At 46.2% G+C, this 14,497-nt stretch overlaps 1 protein-coding gene across 1 annotated transcript in view; it reads right to left on the bottom strand.

The window, feature by feature from the left end:
- RETREG3 (reticulophagy regulator family member 3) overlaps positions 1-14,497 on the bottom strand; it is a 169,574-nt gene that overhangs the window by 74,720 nt on the left and 80,357 nt on the right. The window contains 1 exon segment of the mRNA XM_030221275.1: positions 13,083-13,113. Coding sequence (XP_030077135.1) covers positions 13,083-13,113 — 31 coding nt within the window.

The raw sequence follows: 14,497 nt of genomic DNA, 5'->3' as shown, positions 1-14,497 counted from the left end.
CACTATCAAAGAAGTTTGATGTTTTTAGGTCTGTAAATGAAGCCATTGAAGGGCAATCTTTTGAACAGGCAGCATCAAAACTAAGGCAGGAATGCATAATAAATGATTCTGAGGAGATGTGTTCTCAAAGCAAGTCAGAGAGAAATGAAACAAATTTCTTGGCAAAGAATAGAGGAAGGCGGAGCTATGGGAAAACTCTACCCAAGGGCAAGCTGATTTGCTACTCATGTGGAAAGGAGGGACATGTATCTAAATGGTGTAAGGAAACACAAAACACCCCCTCTAGCTCACCTAAGCCAATGGAACAAAAGAATTCTCCAACCAGGAAATGTATGAAGGACAATAATAAACATAAGAGCTTTCTAATGGTAGAAAAATCTTTGACTATGGTAAATAATAATTCAAATGAAAGTACTTGGATTTTGGATTCGGGGAGCACATGCCATTTAACCAATTGTAAGGATTTCTTTCAGGAAATGTGTCCAGAAGAAGGTATTCTTAAAACTGCAAACGCAGGGACTGCTAAGATCCAAGCAAAAGGCATTGGATTCTTAAAATGCAAAGTGTCTAATGAAGTTAAAGAAATTCCTGTAAGTGATGTCTTGTATATTCCCCAAGCAGTTTGCAATATGCTTAGTGTATCTACATTAGATAAGAAGGGATTTGTGATTCATTTTGAAAACAGTAAGTGCACAATCTCTAAAAATGATGAAGTGTATGCTGAAGCTTTTATGCATAATGATGTTTATAAACTGAGCATTTCAGGTGAAGCCTCACATCTGGCGCAAGTAAGGAAGAATGATGGTAAATGTAGTCTGGAAACCTGGCATCGCCGCCTGGGACATCGTGATTTTAAGGTGATCCAGGATCTTCACAATGGGCAACTAGCCACAGGCATTCAGATAAGTGCAGATGCTGGTAAAATGGAGAAATGCATAGACTGTGTTACTCAAAAAGGTGTGAGACCCTCATTTCCTGCATACACAGGAAATAGGAGTAATAAAGTACTGGACTTAATACACAGTGACTTATGTGGACCGTTTAATATCCCATCATTGGGAAATAACAGATTTGTGCTAATATTCTTGGATGATTTCTCTAGATACTGTGTGGCCTATTTGCTGAAAGAAAAAAGTCAAGTCACAGACATGCTGAAGAAATACGTAGCCATGGTGAGCAATAAATTTGAAAGAAAACCAAAGGTTCTTCAGACCGACAATGGTGGTGAGTTCACTTCACAAAGCATGCGCACATTTCTAGAACAAGAAGGCATTCAGCATATCACAACAGTAGCTTATACACCAGAGCAAAATTCTGTTGCAGAGAGAAAATTTAGGTCACTTGTGGAAATGACCAGATGTATGCTGTCAGATAGCAATCTCCCTAAAAGACTATGGGGGGAAGCCATTCTCACAGCAGTGTACCTACAAAACAGAATGCCAACTAAAGGCGCTGAGCGCACACCACATGAGACATGGCATGGTAGGAAGCCAAACCTGTCACACATAAGAACATTTGGAAGTACAGCATATGCTCATATACCAAAGCAAAGAAGGCATAAGCTGGATTCCACAACAGAAAGGGGCATTTTAGTTGGCTATGCTCCAGGACACAAAGGATATAGAATTTTGAATCTGAAAACTGGCATTGTTGGCATAAGACATGTTACATATTTTGATGAAAACAAAAGGGTTGATAAAGGCTGGATTATCCCAGATGAGCCTTATCATCCAGAATATGAAACTAGAACCATAATAGACATGCCAGTGTATATAAATGCCATACCAAGGCAGATGTCTGAAAGCAACTCATCTGTATCTAACGAGGAACAGGCAGAGGAAGCAGACACAGAAAGGATCATTGCAGGAGACAGTACAGTTGGAGAAGGGGAATCAATTGGAGAAGGACTCTCAGATTTAGAGGATGCAGAAAGGTCGGACCAACCTGTTGTCAGACGCTCATCCAGGGAAAACAAAGGTGTTCCACCCCCAATACTGTCTTACCTAACAAAGTCAGCAGAAGCTCAAGAGCCCTTAACATGGGATGAGATTGAGAAAATGCCAGCAGAAGAAGCTGCTGAATGGCATAAAGCAGCACAAGAAGAAATTGATGCATTGCATAAAAATAATACTTGGATTCTTACAAAATTACCTCCTGGCAAGAAAGCTATAGGATGCAAATGGGTATTCAAGTTAAAAAGGAATGCACAAGGAAAAGTGGAAAGGTATAAAGCCAGATTAGTGGCAAAGGGATATCTTCAAAAATATGGAGAAGATTTTGATGAAGTGTTTGCACCTGTAGTGAAACACACGACAATTAGAACACTTCTGAGCATTGCAGTCTCAAAAGGCATGCAAGTCAACCACATTGATGTGAAAACAGCATTTCTTCATGGAGATATAACTGAAGACTTGTACATGGAACAGCCAACAGGTTTCATAAATACAAAACAAAGACAGCTAGTGTGTAAATTAAACAAAGGTCTTTATGGATTAAAGAAGCAAAGTGCAAAATGTTGGAATGACAAATTGCATGAAATATTGACAAATTTAGGATTTAAGCAAGGTGAAGCAGATAAATGCTTGTACACTAGGTGCAGAAATGGACAATATGCATACATTTTAGCTTTTGTTGATGATCTGCTCATTGCAAGCAAAAGTGAGCAAGAGTACAAGGACATTGTAAAATATTTAAACCTGAATGTTGAGATAAAAGAACTTGGTAATGTGTCATACTATCTTGGTATAGAAATTGAGAAACAAAATGATGGTTCTTATCTTCTAAGCCAGAAGCAGAAAATAAATGAGCTTATTGAAAGTTTAGGTATGCAAGATGCCCAAGTTGTAAGCACTCCCATGATCACTGATTTTCTGAAGGATGAAACAGTAAGAGAACCTTTACCAGATAACATCCAATATAGATCAGCCATAGGTAAGCTTTTATATCTGACTACCACATACAGGGCTGATATAGCAAATGCAGTAGGAATTTTGAGCAGAAGGGTCAGCTCACCTACCAAATCAGATTGGACTGCAGTTAAAAGGATGGTAAGGTATTTAAAAGGTACCATTGATTGTAAATTAAAGATTTCAGCCAATAGTAATCCAAAACTAATATGTTACTGTGATTCAGATTGGGCAGGGGATCATTCTGATTATAAATCCACAAGTGGATATGTGTTTATGTATGGAAATGTACAAATTTCATGGGCCAGTCATAAACAAAGTATTGTGAGTCTGTCTTCTACAGAAGCTGAATATGTGGCTGTATCAGAAGCATGCAGAGAACTGATGTGGATTGAAAAACTTTTGCTGGATTTTGGAATAGCTGAAAAGAGACCAATCCAGATAATGGAAGATAATCAGAGCTGCATCCGACTGTCACAGAATGACAAGGTTCAGTCACGCACCAAGCACATCGCAACGAAATACCACAACGTGCGAGAGTTGGCGAAAGAAGGGGTCATCAGGCTAGACTATTGTCACACCAGTGAGATGACAGCTGACATCATGACCAAACCGTTACCCAGAGAACGTTTTGAGAATCTGCGTATAAAGCTTGGACTTTGTATGAATAAATAATTGCATGACAGTTATGCATGAGAAGGGGTTTGTTGGAATGTATTGTATTTTACATGCATTGCCTGTCACCTATTATTTCTCTGTGATTACTCTGTGACCTCTGATGTGAATTACTTAGAGAGGTCACAGCTATGCAACTTCCTGTGGGGGTCAGGCACAGCACATGGAGCTCATGATCTCTCCTAAGCTGAGAGGATCTATGGTGGTGTGAGCATCCATTACCATCTAAGCACATGGAAAGAGCTGATAATCCAAATGTATAGTATTATGTATATATAAGCCTGTCTGAATATAATCTAACTACAAACTGTGAGTAAACAGATGTTTTGTTACTTCAACTTTAAAGTGACTCAGCAGTGAATTATTCAGGGGTGTATGAGAGAGAGATGAAGAAAAGAAATTAACATTTCTAAAGCTGAAGCTGTGTGTATAAAATCTGCTAATTATTTACTACAAATAATCCAACAATTCCAGGTCAAGTACTTCAGATGACAGGAATCCAGTGGCTCAAAAGGAGGTTTCATCAGCTGGGTGAGAACGACACTGAGATCCCATGACACTGAAGGAGGTTTGACTGGGGGCTTCCACAAAAGCAAACCTCTCATGAAGCGAACAACTAAAGGCTGTCCCAAGATTGGCTTACCTTCCACATGGTAATGGTATGCACTAATCGCGCTAAGATGAACCCTTACAGAGTTGGTTTTAAGACCAGACTCCGATAAATGTAGAAGGTATTCAAGCAGGGTCTGTGTAGGACAAGAACGAGAATCTAAGGCCTTGCCATCACACCATACAGCAAACCGTCACCAGAGGAAAAAATAACTCCTCTTGGTAGAATCTTTCCTGGAAGCAAGCAAGACTTGAAAGACACCCTCTGACAGACCCAAGGAGGCGAAGTCTACGCTCTCAACATCCAGGCTGTGAGGGCCAGAGACCGAAGGTTGGGATGGAGGAGCGCCCCCTCGTTCTGCATGATGAGGGTTGGAAAGCAGTCATCTCCATGATTCTTCGGAAGACAACTCCAGAAGAAGAGTGAACCAGATCTGACGAGGCCAAAAAGGAGCAATCAAAATCATGGTTCCCCTGTCTTGCTTGAGTTTCAGCAAAGTCCTCCCTATCAAAGGAATGGGAGGATACGCGTACAGGAGACCTTCCCCCCAAAACAGAAGGAAAGCATCCGACGCTAGTCTGCCGTGGGCCTGCAGCCTGGAACAGAACTGAGGGACCTTGTGATTGGTCTGAGTGGCAAAGAGGTCCACCAAGGGGGTGCCCCACATTTGGAAGATTTCGCGAACCACTCCGGAACTGAGTGACCACTCGTGCGGTTGCATGATCCTGCTCAATCTGTCGGCCAGACTGTTGTTTATGCCTGCCAGATACGTGGCCTGGAGCCACATGCCGAACCGGCGTGCCCAGTGCCACAAGCTGACGGCTTCCCGACACAGGGGGCGAGATCCGGTGCCCCCCCCTGCTTGTTGATGTAATACATAGCAATCTGGTTGTCTGTCTGAATTTGGATAATTTGATGGGACAGCCGATCTCTGAAAGCCTTCAGAGCGTTCCATACCGCTCGTAACTCCAGGAGGTTGATCTGTAGATCTTGTTCCTGGATGGACCAAGTCCCCTGGGTGTGGAGCCCATCGACATGCGCTCCCTACCCCAGGAGTGACGCGTCCGTGGTCAGCACCTTTTGCGGCTGAGGAATCTGGAAGGGACGTCCCAGGGTCAAATTGGATCGAATTGTCCACCAATGAAGGGAGAGGAGAAACCTCGTGGACAGACGGACCACGTGCTCTAGACTCCCAGCAGCTTGGCACCACTGGGAGGCTAGGGTCCATTGAGCAGATCTCATAAAAAGGCGGGCCATGGGAGTCACGTGAACCGTGGAGGCCATGTGGCCGAGCAATCTCAACATCTGCCGAGCTGTGATCTGCTGCGACGCCTGCACCGAGGAGACAAGGGTCAGCAGATTGTCGGCCCTGGTCTCTGGGAGGTAGGCACGGGCTGTCTGGGAATCCAGCAGAGCTCCTATGAATTCGAGTTTCTGAACTGGAAGAAGGTGGGACTTTGGATAATTTATCACAAACCCTAGCAGCTCCAGGAGTCGAATAGTCACCTGCATGGACTGCTGAGCTCCTGCCTCGGAGGTGTTCTTTACCAGCCAATCGTCGAGGTAAGGGAACACATGCACTCCCAGCCTGCATAGAGAAGCCGCTACTACGGCTAGGCATTTGGTGAATACCCTGGGCGCGGAGTCGAGCCCAAAGGGTAGCACACAGTACTGAAAATGCCGTGTTCCCAGACGAAATCGAAGATACTGCCTGTGAGCTGGCAGAATCGGGATGTGCATATAGGCATCCTTTAAGTCCAGAGAGCATAGCCAATCGTCCTGTTGAATCATGGGAAGAAGGGTGCCCAGGGAAAGCATCCTGAACTTTTCCTTGACCAGATATTTGTTCAGGGCCCTTAGGTCTAGGATGGGACGCATCCCCCCTGTTTTCTTTCCCACAAGGAAGTACCTGGAATAGAATCCCAGCCCTTCTTGCCCCGGTGGCACGGGCTCGACCGCATTGGCGCTGAGAAGGGCGGAGAGTTCCTCTGCAAGTACCTGCCTGTGCTGGAAGCTGAAGGATTGAGCTCCCGGTGGGCAATTTGGAGGCATTGAGGTCAAATTCAGAGAGTACCCTAGCCGGACTATTTTGAGAACCCACTGATCGGAGGTTACAAGAGGCCACCTTTGGTGAAAAAATGTTGAAAAACGTAGGAGCCCAGGGGGGCGGAGCAAGATGGCGGCGGTACCATCTGTCTGCATCGGTGACTAGCTCAACGCTGCTGGAGATTGAAATTACTCTTGGGTCTTTTTCTTTAAAGATTCTTTCTTTTTTCTCTTACCTCTACGATGCCGCACACCAAGAGAAAGGGGACCGTTAGACCGGTGGCCCAGTCGGCGCTAACATCAACGCCCGTCCAGCAGAAGCTTGATCAGTTCCTGACGCGACATTCCACTGTTCAGATTGGAGGTCCTGCTGATATTACGGCGTTAGGAGACGCCGAAATCTTGGGTATAGACACGTCGTTGTCCCCTCCAAATATTAGCCTACCTTTGCAACCGGCGACGCTCGACTTCGAGGGTGGAACGCCGATACCGGAAGTCGGAGTAAGCGCTACACCGTTGGGCCAGAAAGTCGGTTTGTTTGCCGGGGCTTCCCTGCCATCGGAGCCAGAGGGCATAATTGCTTCTCAGGAGAGTCCAATAACATCTAAGGCCTCGAATGCAAAGGTAACGCTGGAGACGATATGGGAGGTGCTCCAGCGTTTGGATAATACGATGAGGACTTCAACTAGCAAGATTGATTTACTGACTGAAAAGGTACAGACTTTAAATACTGCATTTACTACAATGAAAAGTGAGGTCAATGAGCAAATAAATCTTTTGAATACTGACTCCACCAAAATGAAAGAAACAACTGTTAAGCTGATACAGGACAATACAGTAATTCACAACAGACTTGAATACTTTGATTGTTAAATTTTCCTAGGATATCAGTGTATTCACCCATGGATATCTTTAAAAGATTTTTGGTGGAAAACTTAAAGTTTACCTCTGATAATATTCCACCTTTGAGTAAAATTTATTACTTACCATCAAAAAGATCAAATGATGAATTACAGATTCCGCAAGGTGACTTAAATGTATCAGAACTTTTGGAAACCTCCTTGACCTCTAAAACTAATAGGCAAACCCTTTTGGTATCATTTGTGTTTCAACAGGACTTGGAGCTGGTGAGAAAACTGGCTCTAAGAAATTTACAAAACCCCTTTTATGGGGGAAAAATCTGGGTTTTCCCAGACGTTACTAAAGCTACACAAATAAAAAGAAAGGAATTTTTGCTCTTACGACCAGCAGTTTTGACATTGGGGGCCTCTTTCAATCTAAACTATCCGTGTAAATGCATTGTAAAATATATGGATGTAAAATATGTTTTCTTTGTACCGGATCACCTAAAACAATTTATTGCACAAAAGAATATTATGAAAGCTGTTTGAAGCCAACTTGTATTAACTTCAGGGAAAGTAATGAAGATTTACAGTGGTAATATCCGTTAAGCTTTACTTATTATTTACTATTTTTGATAAGCTCTTCTCCTGAGTTATCGGCATACTCCCCCCGTTATGGTGGTCTAAGACAAGATGCCTATTTTCTTTTAACTTCTTGTTAGAAATTTTCTTTGTAAACCAAATTAATCTGTTTTTCTTGCACAAGTATTAAAGCTTGTAAAATGTATAAAAGGATAAATAAAAGAATTAAAAAAAAAAAAAAAAAAGTTAACCTCCCCCCGACCGGTAGGCTGTTTGGCACAGACACTGGAACGTCGGCTATGCTCTGCAGGAGCCAGTCAAAAGCCCGCCCCTGACTTTTGCTGGGGAGCCGCAGGGGCCTGAGGCGCGCGCTGCTGACGAGAGCGCGCGCGCTGGGGTTTAGCCTGAGCAGCAGGCTGGCGGGAAGGAGGATTGTACCTACGCTTACCGGAAGAATAGAGAACCGTCCTCCTTCCCCCATAAAAACATCTACCCGAAGAGGTAGAGGCTGAAGGCGGCCGGAGGGAGAACTTGTCGAAAGCGGTATCCCGCTGGTGGAGCTGTTCAACCACCTGTTCGACCTTGTCCCCAAAAATATTGTCCCCTCGGCAAGGGGCATCCGCAATCCGCTGCTGGATTCGATTTTCCAGGTTGGAGGCGCGCAGCCATGAGAGCCTGCGCATCACCACACCCTGCGCAGTGGCCCTGGATGGAACATCAAAAGAGTCAAAGACCCCCCTGGCCAGGAATTTCCTACATGCCTTCAGCTGCCTGACCACCTGCTGAAAAGGCTTGGCCTGCTCAGAAGGGAGCTTGTCGACCAGTCCGCCAACTGCCGCACATTGTTCCGTATGTGAATGCTCATGTAGAGCTGGTAGGACTGGATCTTGGCGATGAGCATTGCAGAATGGTAGGCCTTCCGCCCAAAAGAGTCCAAGGTTCTAGAGTCTTTGCCCGGGGGCGCCGAAGCATACTCTCTAGAGCTCTTGGCCTTCTTGAGGGCCAGATCCACCACACCAGAGTCGTGTGGCAACTGAGTCCGCATCAACTCCGGGTCCCCATGGATCCGATATTGAGATTCGATCTTCTTGTGGATGTGGGGCGTAGTTAAAGGTTTCGCCCAGTTCGCCAGCAACGTCTTTTTGAAGACATGATGCATGGGTACTGTGGACGATTCTTTAGGTGGCGAAGAATAGTCCAAGAGCTCCAGCATCTCAGCTCTCGGCTCATCCTCCGTGACCATGGGAAAGGGAATTGCCGTAGACATTTCCCGGACAAAGGCTGCGAAAGAAAGACTCTCCGGAGGAGAAAGCTGTCTTTCAGGCGAGGGAGTAGGATCAGAAGGAAGACCATCAGACTCCTTGTCAGAGAAATATCTGACGTCTTCCTCTGCTTCCCACGAGGCCTCCTCATCAGTGTCGGACACCAGCTGGTGGACTTCGGTCCGAAGCTGCGCTCGCCTCGACTCCGTGGAAACACAGCCACGGTGGGAGCGTCCTGGGAGGCGACCGGCATCGCAAGTGGTACCGGGGCGGGCGTTCTCACCGCAGACGAGGGCCCAGCCGTCGCCTCACTCGACGGCACCGGCGGCGCAAGCACCTCCGGTACCAGAGAAGGGCGAAACAGCTCCTCCAGGATCCCCGGGACGGCCCTGAGGCTCTCGTTCAGAGAGGCTACTACTACTACTACTTAGCATTTCTATAGCGCTGCCAGGGTTACGCAGTGCTGTACAAGTTTAAACATGGGGAAGGACAGTCCCTGCTCATGGAGAAAGGCGGTGGGGCCGGTACTGGCGTCGAGCTGCGAACCTGTTCCGGGGATGGAGGCGGGACCGGGCTGTCCACAGGGGAACGCATCGACACCTCCTGAATGGAGGGTGAGCGGTCCTCCCGATGTCGACGCTTGGGTGCCGGTGGTACCGGCGACCCAGAGCTCTCGGTACTACGCTTGGAGGGTGACCAATGCCGGTGCTTCTTTGCCTTCGCACGACGCACGGCATCGGTACCCCCCGGTACCAAAGAGGAAGACATCGAATCCAAACGCTTCCTCGGGTCCGGGTCCGAAGCGGGTGGATCCCGGGGGGGCTGTACCGCGGGAGCCCTCGAGACAGGCGGAGACCTGCTCATGGGCTCACTGCCACCAGCAGGGGAATGGACAGCCCTCACCTGCACTCCAGACATCGAAGCACCCTCCGACGACATCCTCAGGAGGAACGATCCCGGTCTCGCAGCTGCATCTGACGATGACCTCGATACCGAAGGCCTCGATGTCGATACCGGTACCGATGAACGCGGTACCGAAGGCTCCGATGCCGAGGACCGCGGGACTGAGGATGTCGACATGCCGGATGAAGCCCCGAACAAACTGTTCCACTGGGCTAATCTCGCCGCCTGAGTTCTCCTCTTCAAAAGAAGACAGAGATTTCAGGCCTGAGGACGGTGCCCAGCCCCCAGACACTGAAGGCAAGAAGCGTGCCTATCAGTGAGAGAGATTATCCGGCCGCACTGGGTGCACGGTTTGAAGCCGCTGGAAGGCATCGATGACATGGGTGGAAAAATCTCGCCAGCAAAATCGAAGTCCGCGATGGTGAAAAAGGGGCACCAAAAACTCACCAAAAAATGAACGGGCGGCGAAAAAAGCCGCACTCGACCACGAAAGAAGACTTACGGGCCAACACTAGAAATAAAGGTAAAAAAGTTAGAAAAAGACCGCGAATCGCGAGGGATCTCCAAGGGGTGCGGAGCGACCGAAAAAAAACAGCCGTCCCGAGCCGCGGAAAAAAGGAGACTAGCGAACACGAGCGATTTTGGGCGGGAAGACGGCCGCGCATCGCGGGCGCGCGCGAGAACTAGCAAGCTCTGTTGCTAGGAGGGGCTGCCGTGGACGTCACCCATTTGTGAGAACAAGCAGCCTGCTTGTCCTCGCAGAAAATTGTTTAGCACATTAGCTTTATCTTCATCACTCTCCACATAGCCACTCATTATCTTTCAGTCTCGCAATTCCATTCCTATCTCTTCCCTTTCTTCAATATATCTGAAAAAGGTCGTCACCTCTCTTTACATCTTTAGCCATTTTTTCTTCCGTACACGCTTTCGCTAGCCGTATTTCCCTCTTCGCTTCTTTCAGTTTAATCCGATTATCTTTTCCATGATCCCCTTGTTGCGTTCTTTTGTATTTCTTGAACAAAGCCTCTTTTGCTCTTATTTTTTCAGCTACTTGTTTGGAGAACCATATAGGCTTCCTGCTTCTCTTGTTTTTGTTTACTTTCCTCACAAAAAGATCAGTCACCATATAAACCAAATAAACTATATGAAATTTTGCAGAATTTTAAAATATTGTACAGACTTAAAACTTTTAAACAGAAGTTCCCCAGCGGTAATAGGTGTAACTAGCCTTCAGGTAAAAAACAAGCAAACAAAACAAAACCTAAAGGGGGGGAGGGGAGAGATCTTCTACTAGTAGAGGTAGGGAAGCTGCTCTTTTTAGTTCAGAGGTAATGCTCATAAGGTGCAGGCTCAAATCCTGAGGCCCCCAACTGGAAAAAAAAAAGCTTCAGCACCACAGAGTGTTGCAGTGAGTATGGAACTTTCAAACACCCAAAATGCTCCCCGTCGCTATAAATTTTCAAAGCCATCCAGCAGGGCCGTGCCAACACGGTAAGCGGGGTAAGCGCCGCAGGGGGGCGGCTGCCTTCAAGGGCGCCGTCGAGTTGTATTAAAAAAAAAAACCTTATCGCGTTGGCGAACTGGCAGGCGGGGGGGCGCCAGTAGTAAAAGCAGTAAGCAGGCACGCTCGTCTCCGTCTGCTTCCCTGCCCTCTCAGCGTCCCGCCCGCCCGAAAGGAAATTACATCAAAGGAAGGCCAGACGCAGAGAGGGCAGGGAAGCAGACGGAGACGAGCGTGCCTGCTTGCTGCTTTTACAACCTTCCTTCCTCGTGCACATTGTAATTGATGCGGTGCTGGTGCTATTTACAAAACTGTGACTCACAATAGGAGAAAAGTTGCTGCTCTGGTAGTAGTAGTACAGATCAGATTTCAGTTTCACAGGCTGCAATTATAACTGCTCGCAGCAGGAGAGAGGCTGCCTGCGCCTTTAAGTGGTTCAGGAAGTGTGAGGATCAGGAGAGCCGAGGCACAGCCCCCTTCTTTACTTCTGTGTTAACAGAGAGTGCTGCTGTGCCCATTGCTAAGCTGCACAGACACAATGTGGCTGTTTATCCTATTTGGCATTGGTCCAATTGGTACTACTGCTTTTGAAAGCATGTTTTTCCAGGAAGAAGTCCCGGAATCCTTTTGCTTTAGACTCCCGGAGACCTCCTGCACCGCTGGTGATTGACAAAGCAGAGAGGAGAAAAGTGATCAAACAAGGTAAAGGTCACAGGCTGGACTGGGCACTCTCGTGTCCTGGAGAGGTATCCCATGCCGATCCATGGCACGGAGAACGAGACGCCCCCTGATCATAAATATTTATTTATTCAATAGGATTTATTTAAGCCTTCTAAATGTCATAATTATTTACTATTACTTAAGCAGCTATTTTAAAGAATACGCATTAATTTATGGTTTGAAGGTACTATTCCCAAAATTTAATCAGTCCCCCATTCTCAAGAGTTAGTGATCAGAAGAAAATTGAAATTATGAAGAAAGGCACGGCATCCTGCTTAAATAATGAATGACAAGTGCATATAAGAGACTACATTTTACTGTTAGTATGCCAAGGTCTTTTGTACGGGACATATATGGTATAAGCATAGCAAGCTAGTTTTCCTGTTCAATTTTTCTACTTAAAACAACAATTACTGTACTTTTAACAGTGCATGAACTGATTCTACATGATCCTTATAGTTCTGCGGCCCTGGGCTTCAGGAAAAAAGGTTTTCTCCTTTGCAAACAAACAGAGCCCAAGGCTATTTGCTGTGATTGACAAAGTAGGGCATTGACCCTCGATGAAACATAGAACAGACACTGATCATTTTAAAAACACTTTACATGTTGATAGTAAGGAAATTTGCTAACACTGCTAGCCGAAATTCACCAAAGTGCGTTCTATAGAATATGCTAATATGCTCCGCCCCATCCTTTGCCCCCCCCCCAAATGAAACGGCAAACTACGCCCATGGCTGCCGCTGCCTTCCCGCACGCAGGGCTTGGCTCTTTGGCACTGCTCAGCTCTTCCACGCGCCTTGGAGCCAGGCAGGTCTGGGGAGGGAGGGGGGGCGCCAACTGAAAGTCTGCAGGGGGGCGCCAGAGACCCTAGGCACGGCCCTGCCACCCAGACCTTACCCCTTTAGATTTTCTGCATGTTACCTCTAGTTTTGTGCCTAGTGGCCAATGACACTTCCTGGTAAAGTGCTGAATGTCACAATTTTGCTTTTCTCAGCATACATGAACAAACATTAAACAGAAATATTTCATACTTACCTCTCATTTTCCAATTCATCAGGCCTTGCCACTAAAATTTGAAACCATGAAAATTAGTGGTTAAGAAAATTAGAGATCCACAATACCACAGCACAGCTTTCAAGAGAATGTTTTATTTAAGATTTATTAAACCTAATACCTGTCACTAGTGCACAAACAATTTCTCTAGATATATCTGGAAGAAACTCTGCTCACACAGAAGTGTATATCTGTCCCATTTTCTCAGAAGAATACTGTATATACTCATTTCTAAGTCAATCCTATGTATAAGTCAAGGGCAGTTTTAGGACTAAAAATGGCCAAAAATGATGTGACCCATGTATAAGGGGAAAGGGAATGGTCAAAGTGGTTTACATATTATATACAGGTGTTTATTTTGTACATGGGGCAATGGAGAATTAAGAGCCTCTTACAAAGCTGCACTACAGATTCCCGGTGAGGCAAATGAAAGGAAGCCCAATCAATTCCTATGGGCTTCCTCTTATTTGCCATGTGGGAATTGGCAGCACGCCTTTGAAAAAGAAGCCCTAAGTGACTTTACCTAGAATTACAAGGAGCTGCAGAGGGAATTCAATCCAGTTCCCCAGGTTCAGGCCACTGCACTAACCAGTGGACTATTGGGTTCCACATTGCTTACTCTCTCCCTCCTCTCCTCCCCTCCACCTCCAGGTCAACCATTGCTCCCTCTCTGGTTCTCTCTTCTCCAGCATTTCTCCCCCCAACACCCCCCCCCCCCCATTCCCATAACCTACAGCAAAGAGGTTTAATTAGACAGGAACTGGCATGATGTCATAAAGCTGTGGACATCAACTGCCAGCTGGAGATATAGAACTGAAAAATGAAATGAAACATCTCTCTCTTGGTATCCAGTCCAGCTCCTCAGTATTTACGCAGACAAGCAGTAAGGAGAACTCAGAACACGAGCAACTTAAACAACTCGCTAACATGTGTGGACCTCTCATCTCTTGACCTGTAGAAAACAAAAGATATGCAGGAAACACCATGCCAGGAATCAGTCGTTATTTGACCCATTACTTTGCACCAACTAAATATCTCAAACCTTGGGCAGGCCTCTGGAATAGTGGGAAGGACTAATGGGAAGAAAAAATTATCAGGTAAGATCTAATTTTTCCTTCTATTACATAGCTTCCCACTATTCCAGAACCTGTGGGATGTTTAAAAGTGATCCCTAGAGTGGGTGGGATCCTGGCACAACCACCCTGAGGACTGAACCCAAAAAATGGCTTCTGACTGTGCCACAACATCCACTCTGGTTGACAAAGGTATGTGGCGTCAACCACGTCGCTGCTTTGCAAATATCCACAGGAGACAGTAAGGTAGTCCCTGACCAGGATATCGCTGTAGGCCTTGTAGAATGAACCCACAAGGCCTTAGGAGACTTTTCTCCACAAGCA

This window comes from Microcaecilia unicolor, chromosome 12 (assembly GCF_901765095.1).
Source record: "Microcaecilia unicolor chromosome 12, aMicUni1.1, whole genome shotgun sequence".
NCBI classification, from domain to species: domain Eukaryota; kingdom Metazoa; phylum Chordata; class Amphibia; order Gymnophiona; family Siphonopidae; genus Microcaecilia; species Microcaecilia unicolor.
The sequence above is the reverse complement of the archived record's forward strand: the minus strand, read 5'-3'. Positions and strand labels throughout refer to the sequence as shown.